Consider the following 18,269-nt stretch of genomic DNA (forward strand, 5'->3'; position numbering starts at 1 on the left):
CGCTTATTGATATACCCTGACCTACAAATCTCCCAATCACGGGGGAGAAAGGGTATATCATTTGTGTCTTTATAGGTACTAAGTGAACCGGTTGAGAATCTGGAATGCTGTACCATGAGAGTTATGTATAACTTCATTTGACTACACAGTTAGCGCTAAGTGGTGTCACCAAATCTCTTTTTTTCAATTGTATATATTACAATAAAGGATACTTGTTTAAACATACAAGAATCCAGAGTTTAATTCTTTGGTTCCAGAGGAAAAACCCACAGGAGAAAGAACCTGCTCTATGCGCTCTACTATACTGTGAGTACATGGTTAAGGGGGAGCAGCACCCCGGCTCATATCAGCTGATTACAGTTTTCTGATGACCCTGGAAGTATCATTTTGAAATGCGATAGTGATCTGCTCTTCTTGTGAGTGTGATTGTACCCCGACGTATTAAAAATTGGATAACATAAAAATATTGTCCATAACATAGTACAAAGTGATTGAAATCCCAAAACAGGATTACACGAGGGGTACAGCCCTCTTTTTCTTTTTCTTGTCATTTCATATGTCGCAATAAGAAAAACACAACGGAGAACCACATCTGAATCTACTGGGAGTTACAGGGGAGTACTAGCCTCTCTTTTCTTTATGAGAGATAGTATGAGTTGAGGTCTTCCTAGGGATTGCGCAAATGTAGTGGCACTGCAGCTGACGGTAGGGGTCAAAACCTGAGGTGTCCCCACACCTCTGGGTGAGTATGCAAACAAGGTTTAGTGTATAGAAACAGAGTGGTCAGGTCCCTCCACCAGCGCAAAGAGATAGAGAAATATTATGTCCCTACTGTGTAGGTGGCGTCTCCTCTTCTCCGCCTCCGTAACCAGGGTTTGGTATAATCAAAACTTTCCCCGAGGACTATATTCAGGTCTCTCTTCTCCCTGTATATGGGCCAACTTTCCCGGTGTGTCAAGCCGTGGTAGTTAAACAGGAATAGAAGCAAAAGTAGGACCAAATATAGTGTAGTATTTATTATAATAAGAGAAAATTCAATAAAACATGCAGTAAAAAAATCACAAATTCTTTCAAATTTGGCCAGGTGGGTGTAGGGATAGAAAGGTGGACAATTACCCTTTAAGGTGGAGAACTGGGTTTTAGGCAGCTCTCAAACTCGCATAAAGGGCAAAACAGTCTTTCAGGCAGGTACCGGTTTCCTTCCCCAAGATCTGGATGGTAATACAGGATGTCCACCTTGCAGTCCCAGGAAGCTGGGGAGAGCGTTTGAGGACTGCACACCGGGAAAGTTGGCCCATATACAGGGAGAAGAGAGACAGAGACCTGAATATAGTCCTCGGGGAAAGTTTTGATTATACCAAACCCTGGTTACGGAGGCGGAGAAGAGGAGACGCCACCTTCACAGTAGGGACGTAATTCTTCTCTTTTCTTTATATTTTGTAATAAATAGCGCCCATATTCTTATTTCAAAACATTTCTTCCACTTTTACTGCCCCCCGGGAGAGTCAGCAGGTGACCAGGTATTCACTGCACCCGATCGTGCATATGTAATGATCGGGTGCAGTGCATATATGAATATCTAATGAGCGGCTCTCAGCTCCCGGCCCCCTGCTGGCTGCTATGTGTAAAAATAAAATATATTTTTTTAAATGAAATATATATTCATGTGCTATAAGCACATTAATAAAAATAGCATGCCCCTTCACAGAATAAAATTCCTGATTTTTTTACACCAAATGTAAAACAACAACAACTTTATTTTAAAAGTTCACTTTCCACTTCACCATGAAAAGATGGCGATTTGCTACACGGCGACACACGGCGAAAATCACTTAGAAAGACGGCGAGAAGTGCACGTTGAATAGGGTGATTCACTTTCTGACCCAAAAAATCACCTTCCAACGCGAAAATAGCACAAATTTGCCGTGAAACAGGGCGAATTATCCTCATTGAATACTGCCCATTGTATTTAACTCCCCATTCTGCCCACTACACTAAGAAGTGGGCGGGATGTTGAAGGACTAAACCCCCCTTTCAGGGCTGTGGGGGACTACCCCAAAAATCGTTTGTCTCCTGCAGGATCTTGGACAGTAGGCATGTATGAAATGAATTGCTCTGGGTTTGACAATGTACACACCAGGCCCAGTGGCGTAACTATGAATTGGGCGCCCCCCCCCCCCCCCCCGCCTTACCTGTCTTGCTGGTACCATCCCGGCTCCCTTGCTGGCTTCAGTCTTCTGCTAGTGAGACGGACCAACACAAAATGTCCGCCCCCATACAGCAGACAGTTTCAGAGAACTGTCTGCTATATGGGGCGGACATTTTATTGTGGTCCGTCTCACTAGCAGAAGAATGAAGCCAGCAAGGGAGCCGGGACGGAACCAGTGAAGTCAGGTAAGGCTGGGGGCAGTGGATTGGCGGGCGGCAGATGGGCGGACGGGAGGGGGCTAACTATAGCACCACAGCCCCCCGGCGCCCACACATGCACAGCGCGGCCGCGGGGGCTGCGGTGCTATAGTTACGCCTCTGACCAGGCCAGATTGGTATCATACATAATGCCTGCCTAAAGTACGTTACACAGGTAATAACAATTGCTAGCAAATCATGATAGAAACATGCGTTTAAAATATAGAACGATTGTATGATGTCTAATGGGAAGTGAAGTATGCAGTTTAAGAGATGGGCCCGATTCAAATGGGCAACCACAAATGGGCACGGTATGGGAGGAGGGGCGGGAGATGTGTCTTGCTTCACGGGGGGAGGGGGGCCAGCGGTCAGCGGCGGGAGAATGATGCATCACTCCACCGGGGGGGGAGGGAGACTGGAGCAGCGTCTCGCTCCAGGGGGGGGGGGGGGGGACTGAGCCGCTCACCTGATCCTGTGGAGGGGTGGGGGGGGCTGCTCCAAGTGGCTGCCCCCCAGGGGTCGGCAAATGCCTAAGGCTGCCTAGTGGTGGCGCCGGCCCTGACTGTATGCTGTGTGCATGCGTAAACCATCTGTACAAAGGGATCTATTGATGGCTAGCCTTCATTGTCCATGTGCAGGCTGATTGACACCCTTTGGCCGTTTGGGGGCGGTAACGCAACATTTTCTGGGAGTGCCCCAGAAAACGGAGGTGTTCCCCGACCATTGAGATCGGGCCTCCTACCCACACACAGGGGGAAATCCATTCGATGGGAAGTGGCTCCAAATGGATTTCCCCGTGGGCACGGCCGCAAATGCATTCGCAACCAAGCACATGGGCAGGATTTCAATTCGAACAGGGCTGCGTGGGGGCTTCATTAACCCAATCGCTGGGCTCTGAAAAATCGCAGGCTAGCAAGCAGGTCTGAATTGGGCCCATAATCTCAGCTCTGGGATAGATGGCCTGTACTTTGGGCATAGGATGGGCAAATATGATCAGGTTCTAAAAGTGTTCTTTATACACATTTTATAAAAATGTGATCATACATTGGTGGCTTATTGGGATACGTTAGGTCTTTTCAGAGCAGGAGACTCATCAAGCAAAGATAAGGCCGAGGCTTGTATAATGAAGTGTTACCAGAATGTACGTATTAGCCTGTTATTGCTAATCATGTCTTTCTTTCATTATGTTGCTGGCAGTTTTGCCATCGTTGGATTTCAAGACCATACCTCTATGCAGTTTGCACTGCGACAGTTGAAGAACACCTCGTTTGAGGGACGTGTGCTAAGGATTCATGAGTGCCTTGAAAATTCCAGGTGTAATGTGTCTCCAACCCAAGATTCCAAGGTACAGGAAGGTGGCATGTTACCGGATATTCTCTGTATCGCGTGTAGATTCTTTATTGGCACATACTTAGGAAATATCCATAGGCCACAAGACTGTGGTTCTCATATCCAATTATCCAAATCCAAGGTTTTAGCGACAACACTGCTGAGGGTATTGTCACCCCTGCCGAGGTCATTTTTTGGAAGTTTGTACTTGATACCTTCCAACACCTATATCTCTTTTTCCTCACATACATGCCTACAATTATAATATCCTCTCTGGGAGAAGCCAGAGAATAGATGCTGCTTAACAGTATGGGGGATGCACATCACTAGGCCCCACCTCCAAAATGCTACTATTTGTGGGTCTCCTGGGAAAGGCGGGGATAAATTATGCTATTTTGCATATATAGCCCTGCCCCAACATGGTAACGCAATAATTGTACATTTTTCTCATCCTGCCTGCTTCACTAGTAGGTGGGTGGTATGCGGGAGATCTGCTCACTTTTCCATGGGTGCAGGAGACTGCCCAAATAATCAGGAGTTTCCCACAACTTCTGGGAGTGTAGTCAAGTATGCTTTATTTGTGCAGTACCCGGACCAGTTGTTTTTTGGGGGTTTATTTCAGAAAACTTTGGGCCTGATTCAGAAGTGGACACTGACGTGCCTGCTCCTGCATGTGTTATTGGAAATACTGCTGCGATAATATGCAAATGCTATCAGCCTTCCCCTGCCAGTGTCGGAATGGGCAAGTCATGCAACACCCACTTTCAGCGTCTCTGCATGCTGTAGCACCACCGATGATTCATCACATGCCACCATCAGCACTTCCACACCAGCCCTATGATAGGTGTAGTGGCTCTGTCTGCACGTGGCCTCTTTGGCTGCAGATCTGGGTCTGAGAACTTAGGGGTTTGCACTGACACTCCAGCATCACTCCCATACCGTCTGCCCCAATCGCAACAGCTTCTTAGTATAGAATATATACAGGTGAAGGGATGCCGGAGGTCAGGTGACCGACAGCAGCATCCAGATGTAGGGTAAGAAGTATACTGACCTTCTCCCTGCCCCCCTCTAGCCCTGTCTCCCCGCTGCCTAACCCTATACCTCCAAATCACCAAACCCTCAAGCCTAACTCTTCCCATTTGTGCCTAACCACAATCCTAATACCCCCCCCCCCCCCGCCTAACCCTAACCTTCCCTTCCCAGGACCCTAACCCAAAGTCCCCTCCTAGTGCCTAAACCTAACCCCCCCCCCCCCCCCCCCCCCACTCAGTATGCTCTCTGGTCACTTTTGGTCCGGTGCGCTTATTGATGAAACATGTCTACCCTTCTTGGGGGACGGGAGCAAGTCACTGTACTGTAGAATTTCATATGCAGATACAGCCGCAGATGGAATATAGGCATGCTGCATATCACTTTAATCAGCAGAAGTGACCTATTTGCCTTGTTTTGTGACTAAGGAACACTGGGGGTTATTTTGGTTCACTCTTTCTGACAAATTCCTTCTTAGGACAAAACCATGTGCACTGCAGGGGGGCAGATGTAACATGTGCATAGAGAATTAGATTTGGGTGAGTTATTTTGTTTCTGTGCAGGAAAAATACTGACTGCTTTATTTTTACACTGCAATATAGATCTCACTTTGAAGTAAAAACCCACCCAAATCTAACTATATCTGCACATGTTACATCTGCCCCACCTGCAGTGCACATGGGCCCTTATTCTGGTTGGTGCGGATATATCCGCGTGCGTTCGGGCCGCCGATGTTTTGTGTTTGCGCATGTGCAGAGGCATATCTGCGCATGTGCGAAAGGGACATACGTCCAAATTCCGCATGAATTGTCTACACTACCAACAGGGGGAGGAGAGGGGCGTGAAGGGCTGTTTGGCCTCATTAACATATGTATACGCCCCGCGTTTCATGGGCGTTCCCATGAAAACGCTGGGCGTACGTATGGTAATGCGGCCGTGACGCACGTGTAGAGGGTGGACATATGACATTGCCGGATGTCAGCTGCCCGCCCAGATCCCTGCTTTTGCACTGAGAAATGCCCGAGTGGTCTGAGCTTGCGGGAGCTGCCTGACAACTCGGTCCTGCATTCGATGGTATGCGACCATCGAATGATGGGGGAGGTTCCAAGAGATGGAGGAGGTGTATCCATGAGAAATCCACTCGTGCTCCGTGCGGTCAGCGGCTTACCGCATTCGAGTGAACCAAAATAACCCCATTGTGCCAGATAAAGTTGCATGCAAAGACGCTTAAAGGTAAATTTACTAAGCTGGGAGTTCTATTTCAGATGGGATGTTGCTATTTGCAGAATCTACTTCTAGCACCTTCTAAAAGATAATAGATAGACTCTGATTGGTTTCCCGTAGCAACATCCCATCTAAAATAGAACTCCCATCTTAGTAAATGTACCCCTTAATCACACCAAGCTCACATTATGGCCCTTATTCTGATCGGTGCGGCACCCCCTGTTCGGAGTGTTCACATTTCATGCGGAATTTGGCCGTACGCCCCGCTCGCACATGCGCAGAGACGCCTCTGCACATGCGCAGACACAAAACATCGGTGGCACGAACGCATGCGGATATTACCGCACCGATCAGAATAAGGGCCATTATGGCCCTTATTCAGATCTGATAGCAGTACAAATTTGTTTTTAAAATGGGCAAAACCATGTGCACTGCAGGTGGGGCAGATGTAACGTGCAGAGAGAGTTAGATTTGGGTGGGGTGTGTTGAAACTGAAATCTAAATTGCAGTGTAAAAATAAAGCAGCCAGTATTTACCCTGCACAGAAACAAAATAACTCACACAAATCTAACTCTCTCTGCACATGTTACATCTGCCCCACCTGCAGTGCACATGGTTTTGCCCATTTTGGGAACAAATTTGTACTGCGATCAGATCTGAATAAGGGGCTATGTTATGTGTAACGCGACTTGTAGCACATGGATGAATGTAACATAACTTCTGGGCTAAAGATAAGGTTCTTTAATACACAATTAATCTACCCATAGATGTTGTTTTAACTAGAGCCACAGCAGCGCCAGTGCTACAGGCAGGTAACTATGGAATTATTCTCTGATTGCTTTTTCCAAGGCTGCGGCAGCGGTGGAGAACGGTGTGTGCAAGGTGCACGGAATAGACGACGTTAGCTCGGAGGTACGTGTGTGCTGCAAATCTTACACCCATTGTTATTACACCACTGCTGGGTGTCTGGTGGGATTCAGTATTGAATCCCGGCGGTCGGGATCCCGGCGTTCAGAATCCCGACGCCGGAATCCCGACAGCCGAAATACCGACAAGGGGGGGACGTGGATCACCCCCCCTTGCGGGCTCGCTGCGCTCGCCACGCAGCGGGCCCGGTGCCTCGCTACGCTCGGCACACTAATTTATTCTCCCTCCAGGGGTGTCGTGGACACCCACGGAGGGAGAATGTGTCGGTATTTCGGCGATCGGGATTCCGGCGTCGGGATTCTGAACGCCGGGATCCCGACCGCCGGGATTGTAACTGCATCCCGTCTGGTGTTTTAAAATAAGCCAATACCCCAATAAAGAGTATTGTGAGTTTCCCTGTACTTCCAAATATACCCTTGATGAAAAGAGGCACCTTGTGCAGAGTAGTAAATGAAGCGCGGTCATGGACCGTACACACCGGGCGATTCTCACTACCTTAATATTCCATTTTGACTATATGGCGAAAATCTAATCGAAACCGAGCAGTTTTTAGCCACATTCGATCGCTACCATTTAGTCTATATCGAATAGAAACATAGACTATGCAGGCAACACTATATATAGTACAGATAGGGCCTGATTCACACCTGCCTGCTAGGCTACATATATTCATTGCCGAGCAAGCAGGTAATGGCCGCACTGCCGAACACATGCCCCCCGCCACCCTAATCCCCGCACTGGCATGCAAGCATGTTTACGCTTACACATCATTCGATGGTCGCTCACCATCGAATGATTTTTCCTCACTTCGTGGATAAAAGAAAGTCGATACGTTTATCCTGGACAGAGATGACTGAAATGGGGGTGGGCCCTGACGTTATGTGACGTCAGCCGCCTTCTCCAAAGCAGGCAAGGAAACTCCTGCATTCGCAGAGGTTTGCCCAGCATTTCTATGGGTCCCCTGCGTCCGCCCCTGCTTGCCCATCAGTGAGCGAATACCCCAGTGAGTGTGAAAGTCGGGACCTGACCGCACAGGTCTGAATCATCCTCATTGTACAGATCGGTACTTGTTTCCTACCAAGGCGCCCACGATTTTAATTGTATGACATCGGGTCTGAAAAATCGGTCGGATCGCATCGTATGCGACCAAATCGCATGCGATGCGACGCGACCGACACGATTTTTACATTGGATCCAATGTTAAATTGTACCTGATACCCGATTTTACATTGGATCCAATGTTCAATGCCCCCCCAGACCCGATTTTTAATTGTATACCCACCCTAATAGTTAATTATGATGTCAAATGCCCCCCATTGTTAATGCCACGCCACCATGAACGCCAACCCGATAGCGTACCTTGCCAGCATAAGCAGTTCTAAACGTACGGTATGGAGTGATCACCACAAGATGCAGCCATTTATTTGTTTTGGAATATTTGCAACTCAATATGGTTTTCAGATGAGTAAATAATTGCCCCCTTTTGCCATCCCTGTTCTCCTATAATAAAATTCTCCTTGTTTTCAGGCTGAACAGAGAAAAGAGGAGTTCTGTGAGTATTCGCTTAATCTGTCAAATCCAGTCTGTTCTACCTCTGTCACTAAAGCCCTCTACACACTGGCCCTTATTCTGGTCGCTTTGCTCGGACCCGAATTTGGGCGTATACGCATGTGCAGAACCATTTCTGCGCATGTCTGTACGCAGGGAGCGAGCGAACTCGGCGAGAAGTCTGGTTGGTGAGTGCTCGCTCCTGGCCTTCCGAGCAGGGGGTGGAGAGGGGCGCTGCAGCCTGATCGGGGTCATTACCATATGCGCACGCCTTGTGTTTCATGAGCATTCCCATGAAAATGCAGGGCGTGCTTATGAAAATGTGGTTGTAACGTGCGTGCGGGGGGCAGACAGCTGAGAACCGGATGTCAGCTGCCCACCCATATCCCTGCTTTTCATTGCTCATATGTACGAGTGGTCTAGACCAGTGGTTCTCAACCACGGGCCTCAAGGACCCCCAACAGCTCACATTTTCTAGGTCTCCTCACAGAATTGCGAGTGAAGTAATTATCTCCACCTGTGATCTTTTAAAATGTGTCAGTGAATAATGAGTGCACCTGTTGGGTGATCTGGAAAACATTTACTGTTGGGGTCCTTGAGGACCGAGGTTGAGAACCACTGGTCTAGACCACTCTTGCATGGGCGAGCACTTTCCACATCATTCGATGGTCGGAGGTTTCCACAGGCATTCGAATGGATGTTCACATAAAACATCCGTTCGCATGCCGACCGGCCAAATTCGGCATGTAAATGGGCGGCGCTGGCGATCCATTCACTAGGCGGGGTTTGGTACATTCGCTTCGGCCCGTTTACAGGTCCGAAGCGATCAGAATAAGGGTCACTATACGATTCTCCGCGACCCCGATATTGGCAGCGGCGGGACACCGCATGGTACCCACATTGACAACGACCGAACGTCCGGCCACCCACACGATCTTTGTCACAAGCGACCTATAACATTCTAATATTGGACTGTAAATACTTAAATACTTGTGTACTTATCAAGACACACAGTCGTAACCAATAGAGGAGCCAGACAACGACCGAACGTCCGGCAACCCATACGACCTTTGTCACAAGCGACCCACAACACCCAATATTGGACCGCAAATATTTGTGTACCCTCACTGCGGATCCGGGCACTTCGTGCACCACAGTGAAGAATTTTTCTTGCCAACAACAACACTCACAATTTGAACTATATATCAGAGTACCGACACACATACTGCACGTGCAATTTTATTATTGTTCAATGTTTCTGTTAGTCATGTATGTTAACCTTATTTCACTTTAATGGCTTATTTTTATTAGATAGAATTAAAAGTTAAATTTTAATATAAAACAACTTTTCAATAATTTTCTTCTTCTTCAGTGCGCCAGCAACAAAGACAATCCTTTTCTTTTTTGTTTTTTGTATGACCATTATTGTCTTTGGCAGCACCCCCAGTTACATACTAACTGTAATCCTAACACGGTAACTCAATATTGGGGATCTTCGACAAACCTTTTTTCCCATTTATCTTGTGCAGAACTAAAATCCTAAACCCCTTTCCCTGACTTATGTACCCACATTGGCAAGTGCATACACACTTGTCTATGCCGACAGGAAAGCCATCGTTAACGAGGACCTCCCTCATCAAAACATGCAGGACAAAGGAGAGGGGGGGGGTCGCTAAAAATATTCAGTGTACATACTAGAAGATATAGTCAAAGATATTGCTCATAAAGCCCTATCTGAGCGATATCTTTTGCTATATCCTCTAGTGCAGTGGTTCTCAAACTCGGTCCTCAGGACCCCACACAGTTCATGGGGTGTTTGAGAACTTGTGCTCCAGTGTGTAGAAGGCTTTAGTCATTCACAAATAACACCTCTAATGTCTGTTTGCAGTCTTCCACTGCTCTCCCTGGGGTACATTTACTAAGATGGTATGTTGCCCATAGCAACCAATCAGATTCTACTTCTTATTTATTGAGCAACTTCTAGAACAGGGGGGGGACAAACCATTCCGCAGGATCTACCAATGGTCCACGTTTTCTAAATCACCTGGCTGGTGCACAGCTGTAGTCATTACTTACTGTCACATTCCCCAGACCACCTAGCTGGTGCACAGCTGTAGCCATTACTAACTGTCACATTCCCCAGATCACCTAGCTGGTGCACAGCTGTAGCCATTACTAACTGTCACATTCCCCAGACCACCTAGCTGGTGCACATTTGCATACCTCCCAACTGTCACGATTCCGTCGGGACAGTCCCGATTTTCGGGTCCTGTCCCGACGTCCCACCCGCGGCAGGCATTGTCCCGCTGCGGGGGGTGGCAGTTGGGAGACCCCCCAATCTAGTAGAATAGACGCTGTGCGCATGCGCACAGCGTCTATTCTCGTATGAAAATGAGGTCGCGGCTAATTAGCATAAGCCGCGCCCTCATTTACATACGCCCGCCCCTTTTTCGGACGCTCGCACGGCTTCGCCGCGCGAGTGTCCCTATTTCATCCGGACACAAGTTGGGAGGTATGCATTTGTAGTCATTACTAACTGTCACATTTTTTTCATTCCTACTATAGATCCAGTGCATTGCTATGCCCAGGGCCTACAGTGTTGTTAAGATGGCCCTGATCCACAGGTGGCCTTAAATACATGAACTGTTGGTAGATATTGAGAACAGGTTTGGTTACCCCTGCTCTAGAACATAATAGATAGAATCTGAGGGCAACATCTCATTTTCAATAGATCTCCCATCTTAGTATATTTACTCCCCTGTCTCTCACATATTGTTCCTGTACACAGTTGTCTGCAGTATGGATAACAGGATGCCGGAGTGATGCACAACATGCATTACTCTAAATGGGCCAATGCCAAAATACTGTAGTCATCCAGAACCTGGAGTGGTCAGCAAGGTCCGGGGGGTGTCTTGTCCGGGGGGTTCCCTGTGATAGCTATCACCAGGGACATGGGGAAGGGGTGATTACAGCCTCCCTGTGTGGTACGGACCGTCCGGTTTTGGCTACATGCCCGGACCATACAGGGAGGCTTTATTCTCCCCCTGCTCCTCTCCCTGGTGACAGGTGTGACAGGCAGCCCCCCCGGACAGGACACCCCCGGACAGGACACCCCCCGGACCGGAGGCTACAAGCTCCAAAATGCAGAGTTTGATATCTGGTCCGGCGGTCCGGGGGTTTTGTCCTGGTCCGGTTTTCACCCATACCCGAATGTTTGACTCAAGGTGCTGGGGACTTTCTCCTGGATTTTTGTTTCTCTCTGAGGGTTTAAGCTCCAGGTACCCAGCTCCTGGTTACTGTGTCATGCCATTACTACTAGATTCCTGGTGGCCTGATGATTCTCTGTTTTACTCCTGCCATGCTCCTGAGTTCTCAATCCTAGGTTCCAGCTCCAAGGTCCTGAGGTTCAGGTCTAGGGCTAATTTTCCCTCAGTTGGTTCAAGGTGTAGGCAGGAGGCGTCCGGTGGTCGCCAACCTCTCGGATAAAGCTCGGTCACTTCCCAGGGTGATCCATAAATAAGTAACTGATAGTTTCACCATAATTGTAGTATCACTCGTCAGTCCAGTCCATGAGACCTGACCCTCAAGTCCGTAACACCACATATCCAATCACTCTTTTATCTGTGTCTCGCACATTCTTCCACTCTTGTCCTGAATAGATGGCATGTACATGAGGTAAATTAAAAACAAAGACAAAATCAAGAAAGTGAAGCAGCAGCGATATAGAATTCCTCCTGCCGTCCGTCCCCTCACGTCTTTGGTCCCTTTTCCTTTCTCTCAGTTACACGATTCTTTTAGTTTTGCCCACAAATACATAATTTCTTCTCATTTACATATTCTTTCCATGTCTCTACCATAGCCGCTGTAGAGGAAAGTGTCACAGAAACAGACATCAAAGAGTTAAAATACTGCAACCTAAAACTGGAGAAGACGAAACTGGAACTGGAAGTATTCAAGCTGCGGCTTGAGATCCAGAAGCTGCAAAGAACCTCAAATTCATACGTGGCCAATTCTAGCCATGATCCCATTTAGGCAGCATCAGAACTGATGTGGAGTATATTCCTACAGTGTTGCTTATTTGTTCAGTTATACCCCTTTCAGATTGAAAAGTCTGAAAATCCCGGCAAATACACAGCATTTCAAATGCCGTGTCAATTTGCCGGGAGCAGCCTGACCCCCCTTCACACAGAAGAACAAATTACCGGGTTAAAAATTTCTACCCGGTAATTTGCTGAATAACACGGGTATTTCTTCTGTGTGAAAGGGTCAACACGGGTCATAAATCCCGTGTCCTCGACCCTGGTCAATTCCCGGGTCGGAGACACGGGATTTACGACACAGGTTTGCCCTTTCACACATAAAAAGGACCCGTATATTTAATGAAATTCCCGGGTGGAACTGCTTCACCCGGGTATTTCATTTTCTGTGTGAAAGGGGTATTATTAGTATTATGGTTATACAGTATAAGGATTCAAACAGGTGAGCTACTTCCAAGCCTTTTCAGACAAACTGTGCTTTATTCGGCATGAGACATTATAAAATGGTTAGGCAGATGTATTGAGCTTGCAGAAGGGATAAAGTGGAAGGCGATTCCGCATCAGCTCACAACTGTCATTTTTCTAATATGACCTGAAACTGGACAGTTAGGGGTTGATTGGCTGATGTGTTATCACCTTCCACTTTATTACCATTTTATCACACTTCCCCGGGCTTAATAATATCTGCCCTTGTGCATGTACCATAAATATATATAAAAAATGTGCTATTTTCCAGCATTATGCCCTCGCTTTTCTGGTTAGTTGATATTTTACGGCTGCAGTTTACAGTAACAGTTCTTGTGTTTTAAAGGCTACGTTTGTACAATTTGATTGATCAAACCTATATTGAAGAGATTGAGGCCCAAAGCACTTGGTGCCTCATTGACATATTTGGTACATAAGTCCTTATTCTAATCTCCTCAGTAAATTGAGATGCTCATAGCTCATGACCGGTTGAGGTGCTGCCCGCCACCCCACCGAATATACGCCCCCCCCCCCCGCGCTGTCTCACACGCACGCACGTCCCAGTCTCTGGGCAGCGGGAACCTGCCTGTCTCCTCTTCAGGGAGATGGGCAGGGTTAGGGGGAGGTGGGGGAAAGTGTCAGCAGCGGGGACCCGGGGGGAGCTCCATCGGAACGGGGCGCGCACATCTCGTGCGCACGCGCCCCCTTCCGACAGCTGGCAGGGACTGGCGATTCTTTCGCCAGCCCCTGCAAAGATGAAACAGGCTTCATCTGTAAAAGAGATAAAGCACCAGCCATTTAGCTTCGGCCTTACATTTTACAGGCTGTGTTTGAAAACTGACAGTAAGGAGCTGATTGGTTTGTATTTTATCTCTCACAATCTTATCTCTCCCCAAGCTTTGATAAATACCCCCAGTATTAGGAGCCACTGCACTTCTATCTTTTATAACGTTTTAATCTGTTAAGCACTTTTAAAGGTTCATACACACTGGGCATTTTTGCAGGTGCCCACATCACATTCACCGCTCATCGAGTGCCTATGCACACTAGTCAACTTTGAGCTCAAAGTAGTTCAAACCGGGAAAGTGAGCTACTGATCTCAAAATCGCCTAGTGTGTATGGACTTTAACAGCACCATTGAAAATTGTTTGCTGTGTGAGTCCAGAATTTGCCACTAGAGGTCACTCATGCTCCTTTTTACACTTTGATAGTTACATTGGCTGCCTACTTCCTGTGATGGCATCAATGTTTCAATGAAAGTTTAAAGGGAAGATTTTTTTTTTTCATGGCTCATAGATGTACAGAGGAATATCGGATTGCCAGGCCAAGTTATATAGCACAGCGAGAGTTTTTGTATAATCTACACATGAATCCTGTCCTGACAAATATTTGTTAAGTTTACATAAATAAAGTGAAATTGTTACATGTGAAATTCAACTATTGAGCATGTGAAAGGTTAAGCATACACCAGAGTCTTAAGGTGTTTGCACACTGGACAATTTGGGACCCTGCGGGGTTTTGGCAGCGGCCGGCATTACATAGCCAAAATTGCACAATGTGTACACACCATTAAAATAAGAGTTCTGCCTAGCACCATGGAAGCAAACTACAGAGCAAGCAGCCTCAGTGATGTCACTTGTTCCCAATGAACTTATAGGTTAGAAACAGAGAATTTGATGGTAGCTTCATAGAAGCAAACAGAGGCGTAACTCTGGGAGGCAATGGAATCACCTGCTGCCGGGCTCCTGCTCCCAAGGGGGCACCTCTCCTCCCCTGCAAGTTTGAGTCAGCTATTTCAATGCCATCAATATTGCTTCTGTGGCTGACTCCCCCTCCTAGCAGGTGTGTGTGTGTGTGTGTGGGGGGGGGGGGGGGGGGGCACCGATATTTATCTTGACACCATGGTAATTGGGATGAACTTACGCCACTGGAAAAAAACATAACTCTCTCTGCACACATTACATCTGCCCCACCTGCAGTGCATATGGTTATGGCCATTTTATGAACAATTTTTTCCTGCGATTCAGGTCTGAATTAGGCGCAATATTCAGAATGTCAACATAGTCTGAATGCCGACATTGGCGACAGCAGTGAACATATCAACACACCAACATTCACAGTATCAACATGGTCCCTATGTCGACAGTACAGATTTAGGGTTGGTGGGCCTGATTTAGGATGGATTGTAAAATAAAAATCTATTTGTAATTGGCAAAACCATGTGCACTGCAGGTGGAACAAATGTACCGTGCAGAGAGACAGTGTGTGGCCTGGGACTGACAACATAGGAAGGGCCCCCTCCGCTACCACCTATTGTTACACAAATATTTTAATCAGATAATTTGGCCGCACCCGTCTAGTCGGTGCCTCACGAATGGCGCAATCAATTAAATTTTAACAAAAAAACCTAAATGACGCATTGTCACCCACCACAATGCCCATTACATATTATTCTGTTCACAGTAATGCCTATTACATATTAAGCCACACACCGTAATGCCCATTACATATTATGCCACTCACCTAATGCCCATTACATATTACATGCTCCTTACCATGGGTTTCATGCTCCTTGCTAGTGGTTTCATGTTCGTTGCCATAGAAAGCGGGGGGTTAAATGCTCATTGACAGGGGGACTTGCATGCTCGTTGCCATGGGTGAATGCATGCACATTGCCAGGGGGAGTTGATGAGGGGGAGTTACATGCTCATTGCCAGGGGGGCTTGCTTGCTCGTTGTCCAGGGGGACATAGTTGCTCGTTGCTCTGGGGGACTTGCTTGTTGCCCAGAGTTGCGCACTGCAGTCAGTGAATGTTTTTGCCCTGACAGATAGGACATAAGAATGGGTTCCTATGCCATTTATGGTAGAACCTCATGATTATTATCATTTATATGATAAATGCCACAAAACTCTACTGCAACGACAAATATACAAAATGTGCGTTATGCTTTACATAGTACAGGTTGGGTATCCCTTATCCAGATATCTATTATCCAAATTATTCCCAAAATATGTTTTCTTGTGCTAAAAGCACTACTGGGGTATCTGTAACTGGCACTACTGGGGACAAGACACATAACTGGCACTACTGGGGACATCTGTAACTGGCACTACTGGGGCATCTGTAACTGGCACTACTGGGGACATCTGTAACTGGCACTACTGGGGCATCTGTAACTGGCACTACTGGGGACAAGACACATAACTGTCACTACTGGGGAAATCTGTAACTGGCACTACTGGGGACAAGACACATAACTGTCACTACTGGGGACATCTGTAATGCACTACTGGGGACATGACACATAACTGTCACTACTGGGGACATGACACATACCTGGCACTACTGTGGCATCTGTAACTGGCACTACTAGGGACATCTGTAATTGGCATTACTGGGGACATGATATGTAACTGCCAATAATGGGGACATGATATGTAACTGCCACTACTGGGCACATCAGTAACTGGCACTACTCATATGTAACAGGCACTACTGGGGACATCTGAAACTGGCACTACTGGGGACATGATCTGTAACTGGCACTACTGGGGACATCTGTAACTGGCACTACTCGGGACATGATATTTAACTGGCACTTAATATATGCAAAAAAAAAATGATTTGTTAACATTCAAATTCAATGCCTGAGATAGTACTGTACAAAAACTTTGTTTTGTTCACAAATAACATATATTTGTGTGTATTTCATATGTTTATACAACATAAATGTATTTTGTGTTCTCACATCGGTCCTGTCCTCAAGATACCTCATTGTAATATAAAACATTCAGAAATAAGGAAGAATCTGTTATCCACAATGCTTCTGGTCCCGAGTATTATGCATACAGTATACTCCATCTGTACTGTATACAAATACACTAGAAGGCAAAGGCTGGTGATGGCAGTGCCGCTGTGAGGCGAGACAGAGAGGGCGCAGCTTACAGTAGAGCACCTCACTATTGTGAGCTACAGGTGAATAGGAGGCTTATTAAAAATATTTTAATGCTTATGCACGACCAGCTGGTTTGCTGACACATATTAATTAATGAATATCAGGACCTACAGGATTTCTACAGATATGTGCCCTAATTACTGCCAGATATGACAAATCCGCTGATTCACACTTTTCAGCATCGTATAATAGTCAGCAATGGTAATAGCTCAAGTAAGGCGCAGTAGGTTGTAAGGCAGATGGAATATCCATGTGTGCTATTCCAAATATTTAAGGGGACGATTCAGACTTTCTCGTAGCGGGCCGAATTCTGCCCTGTGTCCGATGGTGGGAGGGTTTATGCAAACCCCGGGAGCGTACGGCTTAGGTGAGTTTCACACTCTGGGTACATAAACAGAGGGAGCCACTGACTTCTGTGCTCGGTTCTCACCACTTCATCAGACTGATACCGTTCGTCCCAGTCTCTCGGCGGCTGGGCAGCGGGACCCTGCTCGTCTCCGCTTCAGGGAGATGGGCAGGATTAGGGAGGGGGTTCGGGGCGGTGATGGCGGCAGGGGAAGTGGGGGAGGCGGTGGATGGCGGCGGGGAGCTCTGTCACCACGGGGCGTGCTAGCGTCTCGTGCACAGGCGCCCCCTGGTGGGGGCTGGTGATTCTAGCACGCTCCATCTGTAAGATAATATGTTACTCAGCATAAGCGTTTCTATAATGAGTGCGGTACATAGGTGCCCCTATGTCCAGGGGGCCCCACACTGCACACTTATACTATCCTTACCTCTCCAGAGTTCTGTGGTGGTGTCTCTGAACTGCAGATTCGAATCGCTCAGAAAATGGTATTTGCGCATGTGCAGAGGCGTATCTGCGCATGTGCGAACGCTTCGCAAATCCGAAGACGGAGTGAGGTCCGTGCAGAAAACGATCGTATGGAACCATCCGAGCAGGGGGTGGAGAGGGGCGCGAAGGGCTGTTTGGGCTCATTACCATATGCGTACGCCCTGCGTTTCATGGGCGTTCCCATGAAAACGCTGGGCGTACGTATGGTAATGCGGCTGTGACGCACGTGTGGGGAGCGGACAGCTGACATAGCCGGATGTCAGCTGCCCGCCCATATCCCTGCTTTCATACGGATAAATGTCCGAGTGGTCTGGAGCACTCGGTGCTGCCTGACCGCTCGGTCCATCATTCGATGGTCAGCAACCATTTGAGGATAGGGGAGGTTCTCACAGATGGAGGAGGTGTTCACATGAAACATCCACTCGCGGTCCATACGCTCTGTGTCTTACCGCATTCGGACGCTGTGAGCGATCCATACACTAGGCGGAGCTAAGAACACTCGGTTCCTGTCCAAAA

The 18,269-nt window shown here is 47.4% G+C and overlaps 1 protein-coding gene across 2 annotated transcripts in view; it reads left to right on the forward strand.

Moving 5' to 3' along the window:
- The window catches only part of LOC146009250 (uncharacterized), a 46,552-nt gene extending 32,155 nt beyond the window's left edge, over nt 1–14,397 (forward strand). For both annotated transcript variants that reach the window (XM_083149417.1, XM_083149418.1), the window contains exons 5-8: nt 3,604–3,751; nt 6,838–6,900; nt 8,443–8,467; nt 12,323–14,397. In XM_083149417.1, coding sequence (XP_083005543.1) covers nt 3,604–3,751; nt 6,838–6,900; nt 8,443–8,467; nt 12,323–12,495 — 409 coding nt within the window. In that variant the 3' untranslated portion in view covers nt 12,496–14,397. The remainder of the gene's footprint in view (nt 1–3,603; nt 3,752–6,837; nt 6,901–8,442; nt 8,468–12,322) is intronic.
- The last annotated feature ends 3,872 nt before the right edge of the window (nt 14,398–18,269 follow it).

This window comes from Crinia signifera, chromosome 6 (genome assembly GCF_055691185.1).
Source record: "Crinia signifera chromosome 6, ASM5569118v1, whole genome shotgun sequence".
Classification (NCBI taxonomy): domain Eukaryota; kingdom Metazoa; phylum Chordata; class Amphibia; order Anura; family Myobatrachidae; genus Crinia; species Crinia signifera.